This window comes from Acomys russatus, chromosome 28 (assembly GCF_903995435.1).
Source record: "Acomys russatus chromosome 28, mAcoRus1.1, whole genome shotgun sequence".
Taxonomy (NCBI): domain Eukaryota; kingdom Metazoa; phylum Chordata; class Mammalia; order Rodentia; family Muridae; genus Acomys; species Acomys russatus.
The window spans coordinates 35,336,455-35,361,211 of NC_067164.1; the positions used below are offsets into that span (position 1 = coordinate 35,336,455).

The following is a 24,757-nucleotide window of genomic DNA, read 5'->3' on the forward strand; positions in this document are numbered from 1 at the left end:
GAAGCCTTTTGGCACTATTTGATTTTTAAGCTGTAAGCGTGCTATTTTGATAAGATAAATATTAATTTTGTAAAACAGCTACAGTGCTGACATCACAGCCCCCTGCCACATGCCTGCAGACCTCAGTGGAGCTGGAAGAGCAGAGTGTCCCCCCGCCCCCCCCCCCCACCTCCAGGGTGGGTACCATTCTTCCTCTTACCCCCCCCCCTCCCCACTGCAATTTCCCCATTTCCCCCTGTCACCTGCGGCCCCAGGCTGGCTGCTGAACTTACTTAAGCTCCCCTTGCCTCCCGGCTTCTCAAGCACTGTGTCCCCAGCTTCTCGACTCCACTAACCCCACCGATGGACTCGGGTTTCCCTTTGTCGCCTCCAGCTGTAGCCCTTAGCCCCCAGGACACTAATTGCGCTCAATTTCCATCTGCCAATGTGAAAGGGCAAGGTCTCTTAGAGGCCTGGTGGGCCCTGGACTCCCGGATGAATGGCTGTTGCCATTTTCACTAGGGGCTCAATTAACATTCGAATGAGTGAATTAATGATTCTGGAAGAAACTATGACCCCCCCCTCCCCGTGGCTGTCTCCACCCCTCTGCGTTCCACGGTCTACCCTCCTCCCATGCCGGGATGTACGGTCTACTGAGGCAAGTTGACGGTAGGCTAAGGTTCAGCTCCCAAGCCATTCCAGTCTCGCCTCAACCCTGCACGGAAACCAGGCCCTCTTCCTGTGACCGGGTCAACTCTAGGGCAGGGCTTTCCTAGGTTTACCCTACACTAGAGTTAGTTGCTCGGGAGTGTGTGTCTGCCCGGTTTGGAGGAAACCGATGGCTCGTGCTTTCCGAGGCCTCCAGTCGGACTTAACAGAAGGTACCGATTTAGACTTTGCTTGACACGGACAGATCTCGGCCTTCGCTAAGCAGCTGGTTCTCACTTCCCTGTCCACTCTGCAGGCCGAGGATTTAGGCTCCAGACTCCCACTAAGATCTTGGAATGGGAAAGGAACACAGACCACTGCTGGGATGCAGACGTTTACATGTTTTTAGCTCCCAGCAGAGGCGCAGCAGGCTCAAGGAGGGTAAAAACCCAATTTACCGCCTTTGGCCCGCCAGAGGCCAGACCAAAGCTGGCCCCGGGAGGTCTGGGGAGGAGGAACCAGAATCTGCTTCACTGTGGGGTGTCAAGGCCACCTGCCAGGCCCGGGGCATCCTGCCTTCCCACCCCCATTGCACCACGTGACCTCAAAGAGCCGCCCTGGCTTTGGAATGCAGCAGGGACTAAAGAGCAGCGTTCTCAGAGAGGCCAGCGAGCGGCAGGAGGGAGGGGGAGGCACGCCTGGTTGGAAGGAGGGGGTGGGGCGCAGAAGGGGCCTCAGCTATCCCTTCTTGACTCCCAAGCCGAGAGCAATTTGGGAAAGAAAAGTTTGATTTGGTCCAGGGACCCTGTAAATACTGGACTCTGGGAAATTTGATCTGCTCCTGTGGCTTCCTTATTTAGGATCAGGCTAGGTCCCCATTGCTAGGGCCCTAGGTCACGTGGCCTCCCAGAACCTAGGAGGGGGAAGAGGAGACTTTGCTCCTAACAGGTGCAGAACAGCGGAGGGGAATTGGGTTCAGCGTCCCCCAAATAGTCCAGCATTTAGCTCACACAATTCCGTTGGAACCCTACTGAACCAAGTGTTGGGATGGCATGTCTGCACTGCACTGCCTTTCCCCAGCCTATGTGCTGGCTGGAGCCTAGATACGGATATTTGCTGGAGACTTGATTCTGGGGCGACTGGTGGCAGGCAAGGTGTTGGCATGTTCAGCTCCGGGGCTCTAGAGTTTTTTCCTTTTCTTTTTTGTTTGTTTGTTTTGTGTTTCGAGACAGGGTTTCTCTGTTTAGCCTTGGCCGTCCTGGACTCACAGTGATCCACCTGCCTCTGCCTTCTGATTGCTGGGATTAAAGGCGTGCACTACCATGCCTGCCTTTTTTTCTTTTTTTGGTTTTTCGAGACAGGGTTTCTCTGTGTAGCCTTGGCCATCCTGGACTCACTTTGTAGACCAGGCTGGCCTCGAACTCACAACGATCCGCCTGCCTCTGCCTCCTGAGTGCTTAAGAGTTTTCTTGTCCTGGGTGGGAAAGCAGCCACCCTGACTCAGCGCTCAGAGCCAGGGAGTGGTGGTGCCAGGCTGTGAGAGGAGAGTGTAGCCGGCTATGGGCCTAAGTCAAACAGGGACCTGGGAGGGCATTTTAGCCTTACCTAGAGTTGAGATGGGTGTGTCGGCCTGCAGCTGGAATCAGAATCTGGGAGACTGGGATGGAGGTAGAAGGATTGGGGTCATGCAGGGCTGGGGAAATGGCTGAGCAGTAAGTGTGGGAGCTGCACTGCTGTCGCCAGTGTTCATATAGAAGTTAGATGAGGTGGTGTGCGGCAGGGAGAAGGGGACAGAGAGGAGCTTATCTCTGGAGCTCATTGGCCACCAGCCTAATGGAACTGATTCGCCCAGGTTCAATATAAGACCCTGTCTCAGAAAATAAGGTGACAGTTGAGTGATTGAGAATGACCCCTGTATTAACCTGCTGGTCGCCACATGGACGGACACACACACACACCATGTACACATATGCAAGAAGTTTGAGATCATCTTGGGCTACCTTTGTGAGTTTGAGGGCAGCCTGGGATACATGAGACCCTGTCTCAAAAAACAAAACAAAACAAAACCAAAATCTTTTTTGAAATATAACATTTCTGAGGTGGAGAGATGGCTCAGTGGTTAAGAGCACTTGGCTGCTCTTCCAGAGGTCCTGAGTTCAGTTCCCGGCACCTATGTGGCAGCTCATGATCCAATGCTCTTTTATAGTGTTCAGGTATACATGTGGACAAACCCTCGTACATACAGACATAAAATCTTTACAGTTAAATCTCGTGCTTTTATAGAAAAAGGGTGTGGTGAGCATGCAGGTCCAGAGAAGGCCCTTCTGCCCCTGCTGCTCAGTCATATGACCCGAACCCCCACAGAGGACAAGGCACTCTGTGAGTGCTCCCACCCCTCTGTTGCAGTATTGGGGGGATGTGTTGCTGTTCCCTAGCTGTCTCTCAACATGCTAGTTAGAGTCAGGGAAGGGAAGTGTATGTGTGTGTGTGTATGTATGTTCTGCCTGCATGTTTGTAGTGCCCTCGGGACCAGAAGAGGCCACTGGGCCCCTGGAACTGGAGTTATGGATGGTTACAAGCCTACATATATGTGCTGAGATCAAACTCCGGTCCAGTGCAAGAACAAGTGCTCTTAACTGCTGGGCCACCTCTCCAGCCCCCACCTGTCACTCCTGAACTAAGTTAAAGCTACACCCTGGGCATCTGGCCTAGGATTTGTAGGCAGGAGATAATTTATAAGTTTTACAGACAAAAGTCAGAATGGCCTTGCCTCCCACCTCTCTCACCACCTTAGAAAAGAGGCCCATTAGTGAAACCCTGGAGGACGCTCTCAGTGGAGACATGTGGACAGAAGGGGTCCACACTCTCTCTGTCGGGCTTGTGGGTTCCACGGAGGCTGCCAGTAGACTCCACGGGTGGAAGAGCCCTGATGGACCTCTCAGAGACCTTTCCTCATCGATCTTTCCCTCCCCCCTCCTCGCTCCCCACTCCTTGCCCATTCCTATTGTGGTCACACCCTGTCTGCCCCCCCCCCCAACACACACTAGTTATACATGAACTTTCCTTGGCTTCAGAGCAAGCAGTGCTTGAGGGCCCCTCCTCTGCAGCTCTCAGACATGTTCAGAGCTCTACACACAGAAAACACATGACATGTGATGGATCGTGACATCATTCAGAAAGCACCCTTAAAAAGGAAATAGAAGCCCTGAAGAAATACCTAGAACTCAGGAGGCTGAGGCAGGAGGATCAGTACAGATTCAAGGACAACGCTATGTGGCAACACCCTACTTTAAAACACAAAAGCAGCCTGGGCTCGTTGGTACAGCCTTTAATCCCAGCACTCGGGAGGCAGAGGCAGGCGGATCTCTTTTAGTTCGAGACCAGCCTGGTGTACAAAGAGAGTCCAGGACAGCCAGGACTACACAGAAAAACCATGACTCAAAAATCCATGAAACAAACAAATAAAAAACCAAAACAAAAGCTGGTGAAGGAGGAGGTGACACATGCAATGGGACAGACATATCAGGCTGTACGCACATGCCACAGATGAGCAGCCTCATGAAGCATTTATTTCTGTTGTCTCGTGATATAACATGCATTTTTGGCTATGAGCCATTGCACCCCTGCAAAGAACACTAAGACAGGAAGTTAACATATGTGGGACAAACATACAAGGAGCGCTTATTGGGCCAGTTTATAGAGATGCAGTCTCAAGGGGCAGACAGTTCCTAGATAAGGTGAGTAGAAGGACTTGAACTTATGACACGCTTGCCTCAGTTTCCCCAGTGCTGGCAACACACATACATAGAGGATGCTGCTGCTGCTGCCACTTCATTAGCTGAGACCTCAGCTGAATCAGTCTCTTCCTAAGATGACCGTATCTATTCTGCTAACCTTAAAATGAAAACTCAAACGAGTCAGAGAATGTATATGGATATACTCTGTAAACACTAGAGGGGAGAGACTGTCGATGGATTTCGTCCAACATGGCAGGAGAGCAGGCCTCCCTCAGGACGCAGTCTTGCCGTACCCGCTCCCACTGAACTACCTCGCTGGAGAACAAGGTTGAAGTCGAACCCATTAAGACTCACCTTACCAGTCCTCATTCAAGGTGGGAGGCAAGTGTGTCAGGGCTCCTCCAGTTTCCTTCCCGCTAGTGAGGTAGAATCTTACCCAAACTCAGCGTTTAAAGTTACAATAACATCATTCAGACCTTCTGTTAAGAGTTACTTTCATTTTGGGAAAACAGCATTTTCATTAAACCGGCTTTACGTAAAAAAGTGTGTGTGTGCGTGAGTGTGTGTGTGTAGGAACACAGGGTGCATAGGTATCGTGAGGGCAGTTCCTTGTAGGCTTTGCCCTGCTTGGGTAAGATTGAGACAACTGTCAGGCTACAGTAACTAGAGCAGGAAGGCCACCAGCTCCCCCATTCCCCAGGAACTAAGGTCTTGGTCTTCCTAAGCAGAGGAATCACAGTAAGTTACTTTAAGTCATCCATTGCAACCAGACAGCCTGGCGTGGCGCCTCATGACTTTAATCCCAGCACTTGGGAGGCAGAGGCAGGTGAATTGCTGTGAGTTCCAGCCCAGCCTGGTCTACAAAGGGAGTCCAGGACAGCCAAGCCAAGGATACACAGAGAAACCCTGTCTCGAAAAACCAAGGCAGGGGTGGGGGGGATGGGGGGGGGAAGCAATCAGACAGTGTTATCAGTCTCATCAACCCTGATCTGGACAGATCCCTTTCTCCCAAGACACCTCACCGAAGGACAGATGACCAAAAAACACCTGAGATGCTCCAAGGAGATGGTTGGGCCTCGATGACCTGGGTTTGATCCCCAGAGGGCACTGTGTAAGGATACAAACAGAGCTTCTCCAGTGCAGTGAGGCACAGACACAATACACAGTTTTTAAAAACAACCAGATACGGAATTGAAAGCGCTTCTTTGGAGCTGCTGCTCCTGGCAGAAAAGTGGAAGTCCTTGAACAGTTTGAGAGTTCACACCTGGGCCTGGGGCCTAAAGAATGAGGGAGGGCTCGCTGGGTCCTCCTCGAACTGAGGATGGAACTAAGGGATGGTGGTGGAGCTGGGCTAGGAGGATAGGATGGCCTGAGTGGGAGCGGCTGGCACCTAGGCTGGCCTTGCACATAAGCGTCATTTTAATGTGGAGGTCACCCAAGCTCGAGGTCAGTTGCGTTTCTCACACTCCAGAGTCCTGATTCGGCGCCCTACACGATCCTTTCCAGACTCATTTGCCATATTCTTACGTAAGACGCTGGGTTCTAAGTAGGAAATACCGTAACTGACTCGAACCGGGGTTCAGCTTCTCCATTTTCCCAGCTTTCGTAGGGCGGAACCATTGAGCCATCTCCAGGGAAAGAAGGAAGACGCAAACACCCCACCACCGAGCAGGCAAAGCGGAGCGTTGGAGTCGCCTTTTAAGTAGTTGGGAAGGGGGTGTGGCCGAGAGCGCTGGGAGGCCGCGGCCCAGCGAGCGGGGCGTGGCCGGGGGCGTGGCCGCCGCGACTGGAATGTTGTTAGGTCCTTGCACCGCATAGTAAGGAGGGGCCACGCCCCCTTTCTGCAAGCCAGCCAATCGGAGCGCCGGAGCGGTTTCAAGTCTCCCCCGCCAGCCTGCCCGCCCGCCACCCCACCCCCCTCGGGGCTTCGCTTTTTCCGTAAGAAAACAGCGAAGCTCCGCGGGGTCCGCAGCCCCTGCCGCTCGCCGGTGGAGGGTCCCTGGTCCTAGGACGCCGGCCCGGAGCGGGGCACGCCGCAGGCCGCGGAGAGGCCGGCTCGAGAGCTGGGAGGAGCTCGGGGGTGGGCGCTGCAGCCGCGGGTTGTTTATCTGGAGTACGGAGGGGAGGGGGGAGCCTGGAAACCGCCCCGTGTCCCATTTCCTCCTCTTGTTTTCGCTCCGGATTCTCCATGTTGGACCCAAACTGAGGAGCCCGGAGCTGCCACCGGGGGATCGGGGCTGGGGGCACCGGGAAAGCCGTTGCCTGGGCCGCCTGCCCTCTGTGCAGGCCGCCTCCCTTCCCAGCCCGGGGAGGAAACACGAGGCGGGGATGTGAACAGCTGTGGGAGTCCGAGTCTCTGGAGCCGGAGCCCGACGGGCCCCCGCCCAGGCCCCCCAGCCCAGCCCGCCTGCGCGCCCGCCCGCCCGCGCGCGCGTGTCCGTCCTCCCGCCCAGCCAGCCCGGGCCCGCGGGATTGTTAGATGGAACACGGCTCCATCATCACCCAGGCGCGGAGGGAAGACGCCCTGGTGCTCACCAAGCAAGGTAGGGGCTCAACTTCCCAAAACTTTGCGTCGCCCCCAGGCGGGGAGGGGGCGGGAGAATCCGGCGAGACCCTAGGGTCCATCGGTCCCGGCGCACCCGTTGGCACTCCGACCCCAGCGGGGGCTGAGCGAGGCCTCGGGCTGCCAGCGCCCAGCGGGAGGGTGTCATCCGCGCAGCTGTCACCGGTCGGGCCACCCCTCCCCCCCGGGGGCGCGCGTCGCGCCAGGCCACCCGCGCCTCCCCCACCCCAGCCGCTGAGATGGAGTGGTCACTTCCCCACCCCCCAACTCCCTCGCCGCCACAGCTGCGCGCCTGCCCGGGGGCCTCGGGGAGGAGGGGGACGAGGGGTCCCGGGCTGGAACGCCGCCGGGACCGGAGTTCTCACGCAGGACCGCGATCCCGGGGACGCCCGGGCGCTCAGCCGTGGCGGCGCGCGCGGGGATTCGGGACGAAGTTCACCAGCCCGAGGCGGGGGCGGCGGTGGGGGGAGGGGGAGGGCCGCAGCCACGGCTAGGCGCGGGACTCTGGCGGTTCCGCGGAGCAAACAAGTCCGGCCCGGAGCCCCTCCCTGCCCGGTGCGCTCCCCCGGGGCCGCTGCTGCACACACAGCCGCGTTTGTTTAGCCCGGGAGCGGTGTCCCTGGTTACATAATTCGCGGGATGGCATCAGACCCGGCGTGTTTCGGAATCGGCGCAGCGAAAAAGTGCGAGTTGTCTGTGGGCAGAGGCTCGCGACCCCCCGCCCCCGCCTAATTGGGGAGTCGTATTGGAGAAGACAGGGACGTCGAGGGCTCTCTCTGGGGGTGTTCTTGAGGACTAGAGCGAAGGCCTCGGCCTCCCGCGGGGGCGGGGAGGAGGATGGGGCCGGGAAGATGGAATCACTCGGTTTGATCACAGTGGGGTCCCCTGAAACTCTTCCTTCTCTCCCATGTTCATTTAGCCTTGAGCATTGTGTCCAAAATAGTTGGCAGAAATTTCCGCAATTGTCCCGCTCCCCTCCCCTTTTATTCCCCAAGAGAACTCCCCAGGACTGTGGCCACTTGGCTCCGAGGCTGAATGGACTGCACACGCTCTTGGGACTAAGCGTTGCAGCCCTTTCAACTCGAACGGGGCGTAAAAGGCCCGTGCCACCACAATTGAGTAGACTGAGGCCCAGAGCCTGGAAGGCAGCCAGCTGAGGGGCCTGCATATAGGTCCTCAGCCCCTCCACCCCCGTATTAATTAATATTAAACAGCAGGTCACTTTTGGGGGGGTTCACTTCCCAAGGAGTCTGCCCAACTTGCCTAGCCTAGGGGCAAAGCTGCTGGGGTGGTGTCCCAGGCTCTCTGGAATTCCTTAGTGGGGTGGGGGAAGGGAGCAGCGCGTTTTTCTTGGCCCTCTGAAGCAGCCTGTGCTGAGGGGAGATGAAACCCTGCCTGCCCCTCCTCCTTGCCAGGGTCCCTGTTCTTACTGCATCACTGACCCAGCTGTGTGATCCAAGCAGCAGCTTTGCCGCCTCTCCTGGCCTCCGGGCTGTGCTGAGCACTGCAAAGGGAGGCTGCCCGTGTGGATAATTTACCCCCTTGACAGCCTCATCCCAGGAAAAGGACCGAAGTTTCAGGTAGAGGTGAAGAAATCTGGATGGGCAAGGACGTAAGAGAAGGGGGTAGTGATAAGTCAGAACAGCAGTGACCTCACGCAGGGTCTCCTGGGGGTGAAGAGGAGCCTGGACTGTGCCGAGGCTGCTGAAGTTTATCAGTAGGATGAGTGACAGGCTGTGGACAGCAGGCAGCTGGCTTCCTGACAGTGTCAAGTTGCTGGTGTTGGGTGCATTTTCTTGGAGTTACATTTTTGTTTTCTTTTTTGTATGCGGTTTGTCCTTCATACTTACCCCTGGAGGAATCTGAAGTCCCAAGCCAGTAACCTCTTGGTCTCTCTCTTCCCCCTCCCCTTGTAATTTGATTGCATTCCAAGGGAAGGCGTGAGCTGCTCCGGCTCCCAGCAGCCAAGCCAGCTAAGGAACTTAACACACGTGGAGGGGCCAGTGTTGCCCCCTCACCACCTCCCATCCTCAACCCTTGTCCACCTTTGGGACAGCGAAGAGGAGTGTGAAACAGCTAGTTTCTGAGAAGAAGCATGTTGCCTCCTGGTTCAGGGGTTGCTTGGTGAAGTTGTTTACCAATGCAGATTTATTCTGACTTTTTATTTTCTTCATCGGTCCATTCTCTGAGCTTCATGGTGGCCTAGTATGTTGATGATTCAAAAGTAATTTAGAACAAAGTCGCTGAAGTCACTGGTGATAAAGCACTAAAGTTGGGTCATCTTTCCAGGCAGACGGGGGCACGGCTGCCTGGTACAGCAGGGAGCTGGTTGTGTATAATTGTCAGAAGTAAAAGTTTGACATTGGCGAGAAGGGAATCACAACAGCCTGCTGTGAGGGCACCACCCCGGTGCTGGGAGGTGGTGCCCAGCTTTGGGTGTAAGTGAGGGAAAGAAAGCAAAGAGGGCTCAATAGATGGGGGCGGGGCCTCCTGCAGCTCAGTCTGTGGAGACTTGGGGGAGGGGTGGCAGTTCCGAAGTTTCTGTTATGGGAGAGAGCCTGTGCCTACTTTCTTCTGGAAGAATGACTAAGCTTCAGATTGCTCGCCTCACGTCTGGAACCGGGCAGGGTCTGATGGCTAATTTTACTCAGGGTTCTTCTCAAAGACTGCTACCCCTAAAGTGCAGGATGATTTTGTTATTCTGTGTGTGTGTGTGTGTGTGTGTGTGCGCACGCGCAGTACATGGGTACCTGGTGCCCGCAGAGGTCAGAAGAGGGCATCTGATCCCCTGGGACTGTAGTTAGATGGTCCTGTCCTGAGTCTCCATGTGGGTGCTAAGAATTGAACCCAGGTCCTGTGGAAGAGCAGCCAGTGCTCTAAACCTCTGAGCCATCTCTCCAGCCCCTAAGTGACAAGTTTTTCTTCTTGCTTTCCACAGAAGGGAGAAGTTCTGCTGTTTTTTTCCTTGGGAGTCCAAACAAACAGCTTTCCGTGTAGCTGCAGCTAACTAAGCCTTTAACAGGGAAAGCTTTGAAAGGAGTTTTGTTGGCTCCTCTGTGTGGAGGGCCCTTCTCAGGCAGCCTGCACAGGTGTGCACTGACAGCCTCTGTCTTGTTCCCTCACCTCAGTCTTTGGGTTTATCCCCCATCCGGGGATTAGGTTGAGTGGGCCAGCCAGGAGGCCGTGTAAGCCAGTGTCTGCCTCACTCTTAAGAGCCTAGGAGTAGGGCTGCTCACCACAGTTTGTCAATGCGCAGAGCCTGAGGCCTGGGAGCTGACTTGGAGCCAGTAAATGAAGCAGGACTTCAGCGTGAGGTGAAAAGTCCTTGGGGATGGCAGAGGCTTGGGTAGGCCATGTCCTTCCTCCCAGCTGCTCAAGGTGGGAAAGTTAAACAAGGTAGCTGCTTGAGAGAGGTCTCCCACTTAGCCCTTTAGTGATTTTTGTTGTTGTAGATTCTGTTTTTCAAGACAGGGTTTCTCTGTGTAGCCTTGGCTGTCCTGGACTTCCTTTGTAGACTAGGCTGGCCTCGAACTCACAGGTGTCCACCACAGCACCCGGCTTCCTTTAGTGAATTTTATTAAGGGGGAATGCTAGAGAAAGACACATTTCTAACAACAGGATTTGATGTTCCTCGCCTCTCTGTGGAGAACTGTTTTCAGTATGGGAAAGAAAAGACAACATGTAAACATGCGGGTTGTGAGTGTCCACGCACTTATATATGTAGTCTGATGCAGGTTTCCCTCAGCTTTCTTCCTGCTAGTTTTGAGGAAGTTTGGGGTACTGTCTTATTTCCATCTTGAGTGTTTGATTTTTGGATTGGTGAAGAAGTGGGACCAAGAATTACGTAGGGGAAGTTAGAGGGTCCGTTGTTGGCAGGAGCAAAGCTGGTTGCTTTGGACTCTCTAGCCCCTGCTGTTACCTGTGGTTCTGAGCACTTCCCCTGTGACATGGGAGTAGTGCCATCTGTCTGCAGTGTAGAATTGAGGAGGGTGGAGGTCAGTCACTCCTGCATGCAGCCTGACTGCCCCTCTGCCCTCCTCTCCCCCTACCCCAGGGCCCACTGTATAAGCAGTGCCCAGTTGGGTGGGTTAGGTCAGGGCCTTGTGGCCTTCCAGGGCCTTCCTGTAGACTGCTGCGTGTGCCTGTGCGACTGGGATGGAGGCCCTCATGTAAGAGTCTCTAAAGTCCAGTGTGAACTTGGAAGCTGTCGGATGTCTTAGAGATGGAACTGCAGCTGTGTACAAGGCAGTAGCCACCACTGTCTTCATTTGCTGAGACACAGGGTCTCTCTGTGTAGCCTTGGCTGTCTTGGACTCACTTTGTAGACCAGGCTGGCCTCGAACTCAGAGCAATCAGCCTGTCTCTGCTGGGTTTAAAGAAGTGTGCCACCACCACAACGCTAGGAACTCTTCATAACGAGGAGGGGGGAGGGTTTGTAGAGAAGTAGGGAGGTTTTGGTCTTTTGTTTGTTTTGAGACAGGGTTTCTCTGTGTAGCCTTGGCTGTCCTGGGCTCACTTTGTAGACCAGGTTGGCCTTGAACTCACAGAGATCCTCCTGCCTCTGCAGATCTCTGGGATTACAGGTGTGCACCACCACACGTGGCAGAAAGTCAGTGTTTTAACTCCTCCTTGATGGTTTTTTGGTGTGGGACAGAGCCTATGGGGAGCACTGAGCTGCTTTTCATCATGTCTTAAGCTGACATGTCTGTCTGAGAGGAAGGGAAGGACTGCAGCTGCGATACGGCTCTCCACGTGTTCAGAACTGAAAGTTTGTACCCATCTGGCATGAGATGAACATGTTACATGCAGATCTTAGGAAGAAGCCAGTAGGGATCAAAGAGGGAAAGGTGGACTTGTTTGGAATGGAGGGCTCAGCATGAGAGTAGAAGGAGATCGGGAGAGTACATTGCAGCCCTTCCAGTCAGGGGGCTTCACCAAGACCTTTCCCTGCAGCGTGGCTCCTGTGAACCCCGCAGCCTCCCTCTGGGCGGGTCTGTGTGCTCTCTTTTTATTGGCTAGCTTTTCTTCTCTAGCCTTGAACCTGATCTGAGTGGACTGTATATTTTCTTTCCAGTGGTTCGCTGCCCCCCCCCCCCGCCCCCAGCTGGGGACCAAACCCAGGGCCTTGCGCTTGCTAGTGCTCTCTACCTCTGAGCTAAATCCTCAACCCCTCCAGTGGTTCTTAATGAACACAAAAACACTCTGCCCCACCCCACCCCCTCTCTTTCCCTTCATCCTTGGTGGTGTAGTTCTGAGACCCTGAGCTTTATCCTGCTCCAGCCTCCTTCCTGCTCAGTGCTGGGACCACAGGAGGGCCACCTTGTCCAGCCGCTTAGGCTCTTGACAAACTCTCCCACCCTATTGAATTTGCTCTTCCTCCTTGCACTGTTCCTAGGGGGCAAACATGGCTCCAACTCCAGTGAGACTCCAGTGAGAAAAAGGCTGTGTGACAGAGATCTGTGGGAAAGGGACAAAGCATTACACCTCTGTTCACACAGCAGAGGCAGGAAGGCCCCTCCTTCAAAGTAACCCGAGTTGACAGCAAGCTCAAATCTCTTGCTTTGGTCTTGTTTAAGGAATGGCCTTGGAGAGGCAAACCAACCACTCCCGGGCCTGAGGTTCTGAACCCCTCAGATCTGAGGAAGGGGGACTTGTGGGCTCTGGCAGAATCACCTTCTAATCCTGGAAGGGGTTGGTTAGAATTTGTGTGGCTCTCAGCCAAGGACACAGCAGAATCTCCTGTGACACTCAGTAAAAATAAAGCCCTCCCCCACCCTCACACCCTCACACCCTCACTGACTCAGTGCTCTGCAGGTAGACTAGGCGTGAGTGTTCCAAGTGCTGCTGTGATTCTGACAGGTGTCCTGGGAGAGGAGCCAGGCAGAAGATGCCAACTGCCTATTCAGCCCTGAGCAGAAGATTGTCCTCAGGGTCCAGATTGACTTCAGTTACGAGAGCCTGTGGTTCTTCTTCTAGGGGAGCCTAGAGTTTTCTGAGAGAATGGATAAAGTAATTGTCCTTGCGTGCTCAGTAACAGTCACAGCCAGTATTTACAGCACATTCACCATGGGCAATGTGCTGTGGTGAGAGTTGTCTCAGCAACCGCATGCGAGAGAAATTATTCCCACTTGCCAGGTGGAAGAGGAGCCTGCTGAAGCATTGTGCTTGACCTGAGCTATGATGGCCACCCCTGCCAGGCTCTGCACTCTCCTGCTGTGCTCTGAAGCCACACAGAGTACCCCACAGGAAGGCCTTCTTCATTAGCCTGTGCACTAACCAGAGCTGCTGGGAAGCTGCTCAGGGCACAAGAGTGTTCTTGTTGGCTGGGTCTAGTAGGGGCGAGTAGGACGGAGGAGCAGGAGTCCTGGAAGTGGGCAGGGCAGGACTACAGAGGCCAGAAGCTGAGGAAGGAGCAGGCTGGCCAGCCTCAGAGGCAGACACAGACTGGTTTTGTGCAGTCCCAGAAAAGGCCGTTTCCCAGGCCTGCCATGACCCACTGGTTCTATGTGCTGTCTTGAAATAAGAAATCTCAGTGATGTCATAGTGTGACCATTCTGAGATTGAGACTGAGTGGGAAAGTGCCTGTTCCTAATGCTTAGCAGCTGGCGGAGCTCTCATCAGGCCAGGGCACACTAAAGCCTTTTAAGTTCTCACCCCATGAGATAGTCATTTTCTGTCCATTTTACAGGTAGAAAAACTGAGGCTCCTGCCACAGTTGGTACTTGTACCAAAGCCAGAATTATTTTAATTTTTTGCTGGTGGAAACCCAACCCAAAGCCATACACCTGTGCTTCACCCCTGTCCCCAGAGCGAGTGAGTGTCTTTATCCTCTGGCTCCTCCCAGTGCCTCCTTGACTTGGATTCTTTTTGGTTCTCCGTGAAGCTCAGGTGGTCCAGAAGTCGGGGCAGAGATCCCGACCAGCACTGAATGGCCATCCAGATGGTGCCTGTGTCCTCCTTACAGGGTTTCTGTTAGCCCTCCCCCCTCCCCCATGAGTCTGCTCAGCGCCTCAGGAGGAGGGAGAGGGAGCTGATGTGCCTGGTGTTCAGTACCTGACAATGTTGCTCCTGCTCTAGTGGTGCACACCTTTAATCCCAGCACTGGGGAGGCAGAGGCAGGCGGATTGCTGTGAGTTCGAGGCCAGCTTGGCCTACAAAGTGAGTCCAGGACAGCCATGATAATATAGAAAAACCCTGTGGGCGGGGGCGGGGCAGACGTTTTTCAAATGGCTTCTCAGATTTGTCCTTGCTGTTCCTGGAGACCCCATCTCCAGCGCACCTTTAAATTTATATTATTTTTTAATATTTATTCATGTATATGCGCACTCTATTTGCAATATAGAGCCTGCATGACAGAAGAGGGCACCAGATCTCATTAGAGATGGTTGTGAGCCACCATGTCGTTGCTGGGACTTTAACTCAGGACCTCTGGAAGAGCAGCCAGTGCTCTTAATTGCTGAGCATCTCTCCAGCCCCAAATTATTACTATTTTTTTAATTTATTTTTATTTATTTATTTTTGGTTTTCGAGACAGGGCTTCTCTGTGTAGCCTTGGCTGTCCTGGACTCTCTTTGTAGACCAGGCTGGCCTCAAACTCAGAGATCCACCTGCCTCTGCCTCCAGTGTGCTGGGATTAAAGGCATGCACCACCACGCCTGGCCCTATTTTTTTTGGTTTTTTTTTTTTGTTTTGTTTTGTTTTGTTTTTTCGAGACAGGGTCTCTCTGTGTAGCCTTGGCTGTCCTGGACTCACTTTGTAGACCAGGCTGGCCTCGACGCACGCCTTTAATCCCAGCACTCGGGAGGCAGAGGCAGGCGGATCACTGTGAGTTCGAGGCCAGCCTGGTCTACAAAGTGAGTCCAGGATGGCCAAGGCTACACAGAGAAACGCTGTCTCGAAAAAAACCAAAAAAAAAAAAAAAAAAAAAAAAAAAAAGACTTGCCCATCCTGAGACTGAGGCAGGAAGTTTGAAGCTGGCTTGAGCCACATGGAGTTGGCTGCCTCAACTCTACGCACACAAAAGAGGAGTCCTCCTGCCCAAGGAAGGGGACTGCTGGAGCCCAGCGCAGGCCATGCGGGTGGGAGCCAAATCCTGTGATGCAAACTGCTTTTTTGGGGGAAAAAAAAAACAGCGCATGCAGTCAGATTCACACAGATGTACTTCTGCCCTGCCGCCTTGGATAGCAGAGGAGAGCACATCAGGAGCTGGGCACAGTGGATAACGAGACCCACCTTCCTCCCGTTGCACTGTCTGCGGGGTTGTCTAGCATCTCCTACCCTCTTGTCGTCTTGCCCACTCACCTGCTGGTCCAAGGAGCCCTTCTATCCTATACCTGGCACTTGAGTGCCTGCCCTTAGCCAAGGCACAGATGCCTCTTGATGACAACCTGGGAGCACTCCTCTCCACAGGGAGCGCCAATCAGATGTGTCTTGGCTGCAGGGCCCAGGCAGCTGGCCAAGAAGGGCCGGAAATGCTCCAAATACTCTGCTTCCTCCAATAGCAATGGGGAGGGAGGTCTCTCAGAGAGGCCATTTTACAGTGGGAGCCAGCCCTGCCCTTGGCTGTGGGGGGATGGGAGCTGGGATACGGGATGTTGGGGGGAGTAACCAAGAACGCATCCTTGATTGTGAATGGTCTTGTTAAAATCCCTTAGTCCAAGGAGTTGTCTTCTTCCGGTCCATCAGGCTGCACGAATTTCCTGAGAGGAGTTCCTCTAGAGGGATACAAAGCTGTGTTGTTGGCAACTGTTATATCTGGACCTGACCTTCAGAAGGTTAAAAATAATGTCATCTGGTCAGGCCAGCCTTCATTTGTGTGTGCAGCACATGGTTCTTAGAAGCGGAGGTTCCTGCTGGTGTTTGCTGAGGCTGTGGGATGCACAGAGGGAGAGGCCGTGCTTGTCATTTAGGGGAGCTGAGAGTGGGTATGGACTCTTTGGTGGACTGGGGAGCAGGTGTGAGATTTCTTTCAGGCACTTAGCCCTCATCTGACCTTGAACTTGAACTCCCTGTTGCTGGTCTCCTGGAATGAGACTTATGTCCATTAGTGACCTATATTGAGGCCTACAAATGGGGGCTGTTGCAGTTAGTGTAGTTTTAGGTGTCCAGGACCTTACTCACACATTTTGTTTATCCTGAGTAAGGTCTTGCTATCATCCCAATTTATGGATGAAGAAACTAAGGCTGCACGGCTGAATCAGTAGCTGGCAGAGCCTAGACTACAGCCCAGACAGCCCCAAGTGGAGGAATACTTCACTGGCTGCCTCTGTCTATAGTCCGCCTCAGAAGGAAGTCTAGCAACCTTGAGTCGGAGGGCTGGCGGGAGGGTGCTGCCTTCTACTCTTAGTCCCCTTCCCTTCCTTCTACTCAGCTGGTTCTCCCATTGTGCCTTTGCTGCCCTATTTGGACGGTCAGAGGTTTGGGACAAGGAGAGCAGGTGCATCTCAGCAGACAGGAGTGTGGAAGGCTGGGTTGGGGACAAGGAGGAGGAGGCAGGGCAGCTCTCTGTGGGGATGTCTTGTCAGGGATGGACTGAACAGTAAAATTACCTGTGCCCTGCGTGCTGGGGATGCGGTGCAGAGCACTGACTAGAGGAGCCATGGGAAGGCTTTTGACACAGTTTTGGGAGGGAGTAGAATTGGGTCTCAGCTTTGTGTCATTGTCACCTTCTGTACCTCTCTGACCTGCCCAAGAATGCAAGAAAGTGAAGGGTGGGGCTCCAAACTGAACTCACCAGCTCATCCTGGAGTGGAGAGGAGACTAATGTGTGTGCCCAACCCTCACGTGCTGTGTGGACAAGTGCCCCAGTGTCTGAGCTGTTGAGAGACTGTTGGGAAATGCCTGTGGGCCTGGGCTTGGGGGTCAAGTTCTCACTCTGCTGTCATATCTGCTGTCGTGCCACCACATGACCCCAGCAGCTGATGAACCTGTCTGCTTCGGTGTCCTCCTGCAGATTGGGGGCAGGACCTACAGATGAGTTCCTGCTCAGGGCTTAGTGAGGTGGCGATGGCGGTGTTCTAGCTCTTGCACTCTCTTAAGCATGGCTGCAGCCCAGAAAGCCTTCAGTCACTCCGCCCCCTTAGTACCACCTTCCGTCTCATGGAGGTTCTGTAGGAGCTGCAGACCCAAGAGACCCTGCAGTTACTTGGTCAGTGAGTTGGTGAAATTGTTAAGCACCTGCCATACAGAGGCCAAAGGCCGTGGAATATAACAGGTGAGACCGTTGCTGGCCTTGTGGGGAAGCAGCCATCTTGAGGGAAGCTGAATCCTGCCCTGATGACCCTCAGGAGTGTTTGTTAAAGTGAGGAAAGCTGTCAAGTTGGGGCCTGGGAGAGTGATGGGGAGGGGCGGTGGGCTAGCCTTAAAGTTGTGGGTGTGGGGCTGGGGAGATGGCTCAGTGGTTAAGAGCACTGCTTGCTCTCCCAAAGGTCCTGAGTTCAATTCCCAGCAACCACATGGTGGCTCACAACCATTTATAATAAGATCTGATGCCCTCTTCTGGTATACAGCAGACAAAGTACTGTGTACATAATAAATAAATCTTTTTTTAAAAAAGTTGTGGGTGTGGGGTATTTGCTTCAGAAGCTTGCCCTCAAGGTCAGTGTGTTTGCGATCTCCTGAGATGCACAGGCTGTTTCACCCCTGCAGAGTTCAAGGTTCCCGCAGAGGCTTAGAGGCTTCTTGTGCCTGGGAGTCCTGCGGTCGGCACAGGCAAGGCCTTTTTGTGGCCCCAGCCAGCTGCCTCTTGGGATCACTCAGCTTTGCATGCCTGTCACTACAATGTTGAGCACACTCCTGATGTGGCCTCTTGAGGAAAGGCCTGGGTTGTGTGGCCTTTTAAGAAAGACTCTGTCCGGGTTAAGTCTCATTTGTGGTTTGTGCATGAAGAAACCATAAACCAAAGGAAAAGGTTCAGCTTTGGTTGTGAAGCTTTGTGTCTGCATCTGTCCCTGGTGTGGGCCAACAGGAGGTAGGGAGTGGCAGCCCCTTCCTCTGTTTTGGTTTTTGTTTTCTTCTCTGTGTAGCCTTGGCTGTCCTAGACTCACTTTGTAGACCAGGCTGGCCTCAAACAGCAATCTGCTTGCCTAATGCTGGGATTAAAGGCGTGCACCACCACACCCGGTCTAATAAATAAATATTACATATATGTATGTGATGCCCAGATTTTAAGAGAACTTCCTGGAAGTTAGTGTCAGAGAGGTCCCCTGTGGCCATACCAAAATTAAGGGTAACCCCAAGCATAACCCAGGAGGGGAGAAAAGTCTAGTTTACATCACCCACTAGGGAGGGCCTAGCTGTTCAGGTGAGAGGCCCTCCACCCTTTGTACTACTGATGACCGCTGTAGAATGGCCCTTTCTCCACCTTTGACCTGGGGCTACTGTTTGGTTTTTCTCTTTCCCCTGGGGTCTCAGGCAGCCCAGTCAGTGGATATGGCTATGCCGTCACCTACTACAATCAGGGACCTCTCACAGTAGCAGAGGGAGCAAGAGTTGCCTACGGGGCCCACACCACTGTTTGCTCCATCCCCCAGGGAGAACATAGAAAGCCGGATCACTCTGTTTTCCCTCATGGAGGCTCTTCTGGCACTCAATTGCCTGCGTGCACAGTGCTTTAGGGCTTGAGACCAGCTTGTCTCACTCAGACCCCAGGAGAGTTGTCAGGGACCATTCCATAACTGGTTGTACAGCGCCACCTCCTGGCCACAGTGATCTGAAGCCCATTGCTGCTGGGGCTGCCTTGCTGAGCTTCCTGTTAAAATGGCTTTTATTTCCAAAGCCCAGATGATGAAGGTGGGCAGGGCAGCTGCCTTCTGAAGGCAGAAGCCTCAGCCTAGGACTGAAGACTGCATTGTGTGCTGGCCTAGGCTCTTAATCCATCTCTTTCCCAACCAGCTCCCTGGGGTGGGGGCTGCAGAGGAGGGTGGGCAGGCGGGCAAGGAAGTATTAAGAAATGGTTAGATCAGCCGGGCGTGGTGGCGCACGCCTTTAATCCCAGCACTCGGGAGGCAGAGGCAGGTGGATCGCTGTGAGTTCGAGGCCAGCCTGGTCTACAAAGTGAGTCCAGGACAGCCAAGGCTACATAGAGAAACCCTGTCTCGAAAAACCAAAAAAAAAGAAAAAGAAATGGCTAGAGCATGAGAGGGAGACAGTGTTCCTTCTTCCCTGGAGCTGAGGTTTGGGAGGATTTATTCCCTTCTCTTTAGTTTAGGGTGTGTGTGCGTGTGTACATGTGTGTGTGCAGGGATTGCTTCTTTCCACCATGTGGGATGGAACTCAGGTTGTCGCGTTTGGTAACTTCTGAGATTTTAGGTGACTTGGATGGAGTTCCATTGCTGTTGCAGGGGGTCAGGAAGCCGACACTGAGCCGACTCCTAGAACCACTGTCGGGAGCTTAGGGCCTCACACGTTCATTTAGGAGGCAGTGCGCCCTACTGCACCATAGAATACCCAGCCTGCCTTGAGACTCCATAGTATGAGGAGCAACCTGTGCAGCTCAGGTCTCCCAGGGAGGCCTGGACTTCAGAGCGTATGGGCATGTGGTAGCTGCTGACAGACACTGGTGTCCCTGTAGCTAATGCCTTTGTCTGCCATTTCTAGGCCTAGTCTCCAAGTCCTCGCCCAAGAAGCCTCGTGGCCGGAACATCTTCAAGGCCCTTTTCTGCTGTTTTCATACCCAGCATGGTAGCCAATCAAGCTCTTCCACTGAGCTCACCTACAGGGAGGAGACCAACACCATTGCTAAGGTAACAGTGGGGTGGGCATTCTGGCCTGGCCTGGTGTCATGAGGGTCCCTGGCCCAGATGGCCCTTAGCTCTCTTCCCTGAGTACTCTGTCCTTTCTAATACTTCCAGCACCCCTGAAAGGTACCGTGCAGGAATGGAAAGTGTACCCCATGTTAATCATTGATAATGGTGAGATTAGAACTCAAGTCCCTGCCTCTGAAGCCTAGGTTTACTATTGTCTCACACTCAAAACTGCCTTTCAGTTAGGTGTGGTGGCGCAGCCTTTCATCCCAGCACTTGGGAGGCAGAGGCAGTTGGGTCTCTGTGAGTTCGAGGCCAGCCTAGTCTACAAAGGAGTCCAGGACAGCCAGAGCTACACAGAAACACCCTGTCATGAAAACCCAAAAAGGAAAAAAGAAATGCTTATCTGCCCTGCTAAAGGCAGAATGTAAAATATATATTACCATGATAAAATGATAGCCCGTGCTCAAATGACAATCTTAGGTTTTCCTAAGTTCTACAAATTTAATTCCCTCCAATATTTACGATAGGAACACTCAGTACTTGTAACGTTTTAACGTTGCCTCCTTGTGACCTGTGTGTGTCCCGTCTCCCTTCACATTCAGGTTCTGGGACTCCCCTGGTGGTGTCTTGTGGTGTGCTCAGTGTGAGGCATCATGGCACGTGCCCCCAGAGCAGGAGGCCCTGGGGGTGGGGTTCAGATCTGAGTGCCTGGGGTCCTGTGCTCACTTCATGGAGAGCCTAGCTCCCAAGGAAGGCTGCTTTTGTGGGGACCTGCTAGGTGGCTGGGTTTTGGAACAGCGGGGTGGGGCTTTGGTTAGCTCAGGTGCAGTTGAGGAATTGGCCCTTACCACTTCCCTCCTTTCCCACAGTCGGATCTGCTCCAATGTCTCCAGTACCAGTTTTATCAGGTATGTCAATCTGGCTGGCCCTGCAGAGCTTGGCCAGCCTGGCAGGCAGACTGATAACTTTACTGTCCTGCTCACTTCCTGACCCTTTGTGCTAAGTATTTGCCAAGGGCCTCTGTAAAGCTGTGGGGCCGCCCTTCTCTGCTGAATGTTCCACACCAGCCTCTACTGACACTAAATATCCCTGCTGCTGCCTTAACATCTCCTGAGACCATGCTGCCTCTGTTCTCTGCCTTTAAGCAGGGCCTTCCTGGGCTCATGATTCTGTCTCCACACAGCCTGGCTCTTCCTAGCATTCTGCTGAGGGGAACGATTGGGCTTGCTTCTTGGTGGGCACATCTCAGCCTGGCTCTGATTTTAGATCCCTGGGACCTGCCTGCTCCCAGAGGTGACAGAGCAAGATCAAGGAAGGATCTGTGTGGTCATTGACCTGGATGAAACCCTTGTGCACAGTTCCTTTAAGGTAAGTCACCACACGGCCCACCCTTCAGGGCCTTCTGTGAACTGCGCAACAGGTGCTGCAAGGTGGTCTACAGATGAAGTAGAAATGACAGAGGGAGGGCCAGACCACCCTGGAGTCACAGGTATAGAGGGGCCATACTAAAGAGTGTTAACACGTGCGTGTGCAGACACATCACAGATAATTACATAAAGGCTGTGTCTGTTTCCACTTAACATGGAAAAAGTAGTAAAGGTGCCTTTAGCACATCTGCTTTTCTGACCAGTATATTTACTAACTGAAGAAAGCCTTGAGCCAGGAGCGGGGACCCCAGCACTCAAGGAGTGAGTTCGAGACCAGCCTAGTCTATAAAGTGAGTCCAGAACAGCCAGTGCTATACAGAGAAACCCTGTCTCAAAAAAACAAAACATTTAAATTGGGTGTGGAGGCACTTCCACAATCCCAGCACTTGGGAAACTGAGGCAGGAAAGTCACAAGTTCTAGAATAACCCAAGCTGCACAGTAAGAGCTTGCCTTGCAGAAGCTATGTGTACAGTGGTGCACACCTGTAAGTCTGCCGCTCCTGGGAGCGTGGATTAGAGGCCAGCCTGGACTGTATAGCAAGACCCCATCTCAAAAGAAAATTCTGAAACCTCTCTCTGGTAGAATTTGGCAGGTTGGATAGATGAGGGCAACAAAGGGGAAGGGAAAACTGGAGAGATGGTGCTGTGCCTGCGTGGTGGGCTGCCTTGAGCTAGCGGGAGCTTCCTGTGCGCTGACCATCAGCCTTTGCCTTCCAGCCAATCAGCAATGCTGACTTCATAGTGCCTGTGGAGATTGAGGGGACCACGCACCAGGTGAGCTGTCTGCCAGCCTATGCCCAGCCTCGAACAGGGAACGGCCTTTGTGACACTGTCTTTGTTAGGGTTTTGAGTCTCCTAACTCTGCAATTTCTCCCTCTAGCATGCACTCCATTTTTCTCTGTGCAGTCAGACTGTTTGTGAACTGTTTGCATTTTTCTTTTTTTGAGTTAGGATCTCCTTATTTAGTCCTGGCTGTCTCAAACTCACCGAGATCCACCTGGGTGCTGGGATTAAAGGCATGCACCACTGTGCTTAACCTGTTTACATTTTAAAATAATAGTCATAGTCATCATTTTGACTTGTTAAAAAATATGTATTGGTGTTTTGCCTGCTTGTATGTCTGTGTGTGTTGGATCCCCTGGAACTGGAGACAGTTGGGGGCTGCCACGTGGTTGCTGGGAGCTGAACTCTGGTCCTCTGGAAGAGCAGCCAGTGCTCTTAACTACTGAGTCGTCTCTCCAGCCCCTTAAAAAGATGATAGCCATCATCATTTCTTAATCACCATCCTTGCCAAACAGACAGAGTTTTCACTGTGTTTTCTGTGTTCCTTAAGTAGTGGTGCTCAGCCTGGAGGCCACCCTGTGCCCACCACCAGTGAAGAGCTAGGGGATTGCATTTTTCCAGCCTAGGCTCTAGCCATACATACCTTGCTGTCTGGGGTTAATTAGGGACCATGTGACATTGCTGAGAGACCACATGATCAGAGAGCCCTTGCCCGGAAGGCCTGAGAGTCAGGGACCAGGTGCAGGTGCTAGAGCAGGCATGGTACCTGTTTTCATGGACTGCTCAGGTAGTTACTCGTAAGGAAAGTGCAGCATGAGGCCTTCATGGGTTTGTCATCATAGTCCCATCTCCCTTATAGGCTAGGCTTTCTGTACCAGTGCCACAAAGCTGTGGCTCTCTCCTAGGCTCATCATCCCTTGCTGTAGAAATGTGCAAAGGAGCCATGTGCAGGGAACTCCTGCCTAGTAAAGGCATGAATTAGGTGGTGATGGAAGTAGAGGAGAGGAGGGCTGCCTGCCGAGGGCCTCTAAGAAAACGGTAGAGGAGAGTAACTGTGGAGGGTGGGCTCATTGGTGAGGTGCAGGGTCGCAGGCTGGTAGAGCAACTTAGGCTGGCTGCATGAAGGGTTTCAGCTGCTAGACTGGGAGGGGTCTGCTGGGTTGGTGGCTAATTAGGGCTAGGAGGGAATTGGGGCTGGCACGCCCTGTGCTAGGGTGTGGTACTGACAACAGGAGCATTAAGGGAATGACGGAAGGGGCCCTGTGGAGGCTGAAGCAGCAGCTCCTACACTCTGGTTGATGGCGCGTAGCTGAAGAAGCGTTTAAGAACAAGCACAGCATGGTCCTCAACGGTGGTGGTGTGGAGAACCCTGTGGGGACCCCTTGCCAGGTGGGGACCTACACATGCTGTCCTGCTGGAGTCCGGTACAGGAAGCTGCTGTGAAGGCTGTGGCTGGATTCAAGTAATCCAGGATAGGCTGTCTCCATCTGTGAGGCCTATTCTTGATTACTTGTTTCTGGAGGCAGCTAATGGTCCATCCCGGAATGAAGATGGCTCCTGGGACACTGTGCGCTCCTTCCTGGCAGTTAGGGTTAAGCCTGTTGGGCCAGCAGAAGCCTGCTGACCATGTGGAGCTGTCCTTGATGGGTCTTGGCATGGGCATCTGGGCCTGTCAGTGAGAAGGGGCAGTGCCTCATGAGGAGCTCCAACAGTCCACTCTGCCTCTCCAGGTCTATGTGCTCAAGAGGCCTCACGTGGATGAGTTTCTGAGACGGATGGGGGAGCTCTTTGAATGTGTTCTCTTCACTGCCAGCTTGGCCAAGGTACCTGATGGCAGGAGGGGATGATGGGGCAACCACAGGGGACCCAGCACCACCTCCAAGCTAAGGTCTCTTCTCATCTTGCAGTATGCTGACCCTGTGACAGACCTTCTGGACCGGTGTGGGGTGTTCCGGGCCCGCCTGTTCCGGGAGTCTTGTGTGTTCCATCAGGGCTGCTACGTGAAGGACCTCAGCCGCCTGGGAAGGGACCTGAGGAAAACTCTCATCCTGGACAACTCACCTGCATCTTACATCTTCCACCCAGAGAATGCAGTGAGTGCTCCTCGGGGACTGGGACTATGGGCTTCACCAGAGGAGTGCCACCCCACTGTGCCCAGCAGCTTCAGGGAAGGAAGTCAGATTAATGTCACCTTTCCTGCCCCAGGTGCCTGTGCAGTCCTGGTTTGATGACATGGCGGATACAGAGTTGCTGAACCTGATTCCAATCTTTGAAGAGCTGAGTGGAGCAGATGATGTCTACACCAGCCTTGGGCAGCTGCGGGCCCCTTAGCCTTCCTGCTACCAAGAAACAGCCATCCCAGTAGGGGACTTTGCTAACTGTGCCTTTCTGATCAGCCTGACTGACCGAACTGAGCAGATGCTGGAGCACCTTGCCAAAGGGTCTAGAAGTAGCCAGGAAGTGGCTGACAAGAGCTTTAGAGCAGGTTAGGTGCAGAGCAGGCAAATCAGACTGATGTCCAGAGCTGTCTGCACCCTGTGTTTGGTTCCCAGGTGTCTGGGTGCATGTGTGTGCGCGCATGTGTGCCTGTCCGGTGAACTATGGCCCAGGGTGCCCAGTGTTCCAGTAGTGGGTGAAGCTAAAAGATGAAGCCTCACCCCAGGTCATTTGTCTCCCTTCCTGCTGTCCTGTGAGCTACTAAGCTTCACAGCGACGAAAACTATTTCAGGCTCCCTTGCCAAACCATGGCCTTAGCGTCCTAAGACCTGTGCCAAGGAGAAAGGAGAGGCCAGAGGCAGCTTTTGGATGCCCAGGTACACACCTTTCTGAAAACAAAACCCTAGCCAGCAGCTGCAGACATATCTGGGGAGATGA

General features: G+C 53.5%; 1 protein-coding gene across 1 annotated transcript; it reads left to right on the top strand.

Moving 5' to 3' along the window:
• The first annotated feature begins 6,317 nt into the window (after positions 1 to 6,317).
• Ctdsp2 (CTD small phosphatase 2) lies at positions 6,318 to 24,467 on the top strand. The gene is made up of 8 exons (XM_051170218.1): positions 6,318 to 6,907; positions 19,525 to 19,670; positions 20,543 to 20,581; positions 20,940 to 21,041; positions 21,818 to 21,874; positions 23,614 to 23,706; positions 23,791 to 23,976; positions 24,089 to 24,467. Exons 1-8 carry the CDS (start codon positions 6,844 to 6,846, stop codon positions 24,212 to 24,214), a joined length of 813 nt encoding a protein of 270 aa, XP_051026175.1. The 5' UTR covers positions 6,318 to 6,843; the 3' UTR covers positions 24,215 to 24,467.
• The last annotated feature ends 290 nt before the right edge of the window (positions 24,468 to 24,757 follow it).

Excerpts from the sequence above, each read along its gene's own strand:
- Ctdsp2 (XM_051170218.1), top strand. The coding sequence starts at position 6,844 with ATGGAACACGGCTCCATCATCACCCAGGCGCGGAGGGAAGACGCCCTG. Across the intron at positions 20,582-20,939 it reads TCCAGTACCAGTTTTATCAG|ATCCCTGGGACCTGCCTGCT; the intron begins GTATGTCAATCT and ends CTCTGATTTTAG. Across the intron at positions 21,042-21,817 it reads TTGTGCACAGTTCCTTTAAG|CCAATCAGCAATGCTGACTT; the intron begins GTAAGTCACCAC and ends TTTGCCTTCCAG.